Source organism: Phragmites australis, chromosome 18, assembly GCF_958298935.1.
Source record: "Phragmites australis chromosome 18, lpPhrAust1.1, whole genome shotgun sequence".
NCBI lineage: Eukaryota > Viridiplantae > Streptophyta > Magnoliopsida > Poales > Poaceae > Phragmites > Phragmites australis.
The window spans coordinates 26,360,807-26,363,636 of NC_084938.1; the positions used below are offsets into that span (position 1 = coordinate 26,360,807).

Consider the following 2,830-nt stretch of genomic DNA (forward strand, 5'->3'; position numbering starts at 1 on the left):
AGTGCAAGTTTTGCCTCAATATACAAAAGGCTCCAATGTGCACCATCTCTGAGCATCAAACTATCTGTTGTATAAAATTTCCTACGCACCATACCATCTGATGAATACAATCTCCCTAGACCCATAGACAAAACAAACTCTATCTCCTTTTTCATCTTTGATCAGACATGATTATATTTGCAATATAGAGACATGCCCATATAATCCAAAACTCATCAAACTAAAACTACAGTCTTATCAATAAGTCATCACAGATAAACAAGTCATATTTGTCGTATTTCCTAGTTTCTCGTTATGACAAGTTGCTTGCTTTACATTTGTCTTGATGGTTCATAGAAATGTTCATGCCAAGAATCAAGATCCAGGATCATCCACAGGCAGGCAGCCGGTAATAAACACAAGAAATGGGGGTTTGTTATATATATCTTGATTATATAGTAGTGGCAGGAGCAGTAACAACATCTCTCGCACCTAAAGATCAAGAGAGAGGAGAAGCAGCAGCAGCAGCCTAATTTTCAGCTAAGTTATAGTAGCTTGCATTTTGGAGATCAGTCATGGAGAATGACCTGGGGGATCTAAACGAGCTCGCGTTCGGGTTCCTCATCATCTGGGTGGTGTGCACGCTGAGCCTGGGGGGAGGGAAGGTGGGCGGCCGCCGGCTCCTGCTCGTGCCGGCGCCGCCGTTGCTGTCGTCTTCGTCATCGGAGCGGTCCGCCCCCTCCTCGTCGTCCTCCTCCACGACGGTGTGGTCGAGGGCGAGGAGCGGGGGCAGGTAGGTGGTGGCCAGCGCGCTGCACGAGGCCCGCCGCCGAGACCAGGCGGCCAGCACGCGGCGGCGCTTGTTGAAGGGGTTCTCCGGCTTGGCGATCTCCTTGGCGGCCGCCGTCGCCGCGGCCTCGGCCAGGCTCGTGAAGGACTTGGACTTGCCGGCGTAGTAGTTGGACAGTCCCCTCCTGCGGTTCATCAGAGATCTGGTCAGTTCAGAGTTCTTGCAGAGGAATTTGGTCTAGACTACATCGTGAGCTCACGAGAACAAAAAGATTTGAGTATAGTAACAACAAGATGCTACCTTTGACCATAGTTGGTACTAACGAGGACGGAGAAGACACGTCCCCCCCCCCCCCCCCCCCACAAATCCATTGCTGCGATCTAAAGCTCGATAGTTCCACCGGAAGAACAGTAACCACTAAAAATCGGATTTTTTTTTTTGTCGAAAAGAACATTTCTAATCCCACAGCAACTTTGCAGTGACCATTTGTACTACCGAGATCGGAGAGAGAAGCTTCAAGACAACAAAATCACACATGCAGGAAGCTCACAAAAAGCAACAAGAGATTACTAGGCTTACTTGATGGGAAGGACATCCTCCAAGGAATCGAGCGTCCCCAACCCCACCATCTCCAGGCCCTCCACCTCCGCCGCCGCCTTCACCTTGCTCTCCACCTCATCCCCGTCCTCTTCTTCCTTCTCCGACGCCGAGTTCTCCCCGATCGACGAGCTGTCCGACGACGCCGCCCCGATCGACGAGCTCTCCGACAGCGCCTCCTCCTCCTCCTCTTCTACATAGAACCCATTAATATTCCTCTCCTCGGAATCTCCCTTCCCCTTCCCCTTCTGTGACCCCCGGAAGCCGCCATGCCGCGGTGGCATCCCTGCCGCCACCGCCGTGGACATATATGGTCAGTCAATCAACCCGCCAGGGTTCCGCAAAACCTACGACTCCGACGCCCGGATCGATCGCGGGAGGAAGAACCAGAGCAACAGCGAAGCGAACAGGCTGGGTGAGGACAAGAAATCTTGGTGTGAGCAAGAGAGAGAGAGAGATGGGAAGGGGAAAGGAAGGTGTCAGGATTAAGGAGCTGAACCTGACTATCAAGGCGAATTCTAGAGAGAGAGAGAGAGATGGGGTGGCGTGGGGCAGTGCACCTGGTCCACGAGGCCGTGCGCGCCTGACGCTGCTGCGTGCGGTGGATGAGGTAGCCGGTCTCCGTCGGCCCCGCGGTGGCTGACGCGTGGGGCCCCTGTGGTGGCGCGACGAGCTGGTTTGACACAACCCTGCCGCTCGTGGTCGCGGCCCAGCCGCACAAGAACAGCGAGGTAGACCGGGTCGGGCTACGGCTCAGAGCTCCCGCTTCGTATATTTGTGGAGCTAAAGCTATTATACATTCAAAATATTTAAATAAGCTATTTATTTTTATTTTTAAAATAAAAATAGAAATTTAAATCACTTAATTTTGTCTTACAAATGTTAGATCTTATATGGAGTTTGACAGAGCTCTAACTTTTAGCTCAATGTTATATCTCAGACTTATAGTCTAAGATAAAGTAATTTAAATCTCTAATTTTAAATTTAAATAGAAATAAAATCACTTCATAAATATCTTTAGTGGTAATTAAAAAATAATTCACACAAACATCTTTAGCGTATTTAATTTTTAGAGTTAAAAATATCTAGCTCTACGAGAATTTTTGAGCTAAAACTCCGTCAAACCGGCCCTATACACCTGTATTCTACAGTATTTCTTTCTCTACTCGTGGGCACACGGATACAAATACGGCGTACCGTATAGGTCAGACCGTATACAGACACCTCGTGCGTGTGACGTGGCTGGTCTTCTCGCTTGTGGCCGTGGACCGGTGGTGCTGCAGAAGTGTATGCGGTGGCGGCGGCGAACGGGAGTGGGATTAGTACGCGGTCGAGCGATCGCTTTCCGTTCGGCTGTTGGTATATAAACGGTAACACTAACAGGAGAGTACGAGACGGGCGGACAGGTTTTCCAGACGATGCCGCTGCTGCCCCGGTATTGCTCCAAAACTAGCAAAGCGGTAT

At 50.2% G+C, this 2,830-nt stretch overlaps 1 protein-coding gene across 1 annotated transcript; it reads right to left on the bottom strand.

Moving 5' to 3' along the window:
* Positions 1 to 255: 255 nt before the first annotated feature.
* On the bottom strand, positions 256 to 1,905 carry LOC133899383 (protein OXIDATIVE STRESS 3 LIKE 4-like). The gene is made up of 2 exons (XM_062340374.1): positions 1,349 to 1,905; positions 256 to 953 (listed from the first exon to the last, which is right to left on the bottom strand). Exons 1-2 carry the CDS (start codon positions 1,672 to 1,674, stop codon positions 509 to 511), a joined length of 771 nt encoding a protein of 256 aa, XP_062196358.1. The 5' UTR covers positions 1,675 to 1,905; the 3' UTR covers positions 256 to 508.
* Positions 1,906 to 2,830: the final 925 nt, after the last annotated feature.

Coding starts and splice junctions, on each gene's coding strand:
- LOC133899383 (XM_062340374.1), bottom strand. CDS start 1,674: ATGTCCACGGCGGTGGCGGCAGGGATGCCACCGCGGCATGGCGGCTTC. Junction 954..1,348: donor GAGGATGTCCTTCCCATCAA/GTAAGCCTAGTA, acceptor GATGAACCGCAG/GAGGGGACTGTCCAACTACT.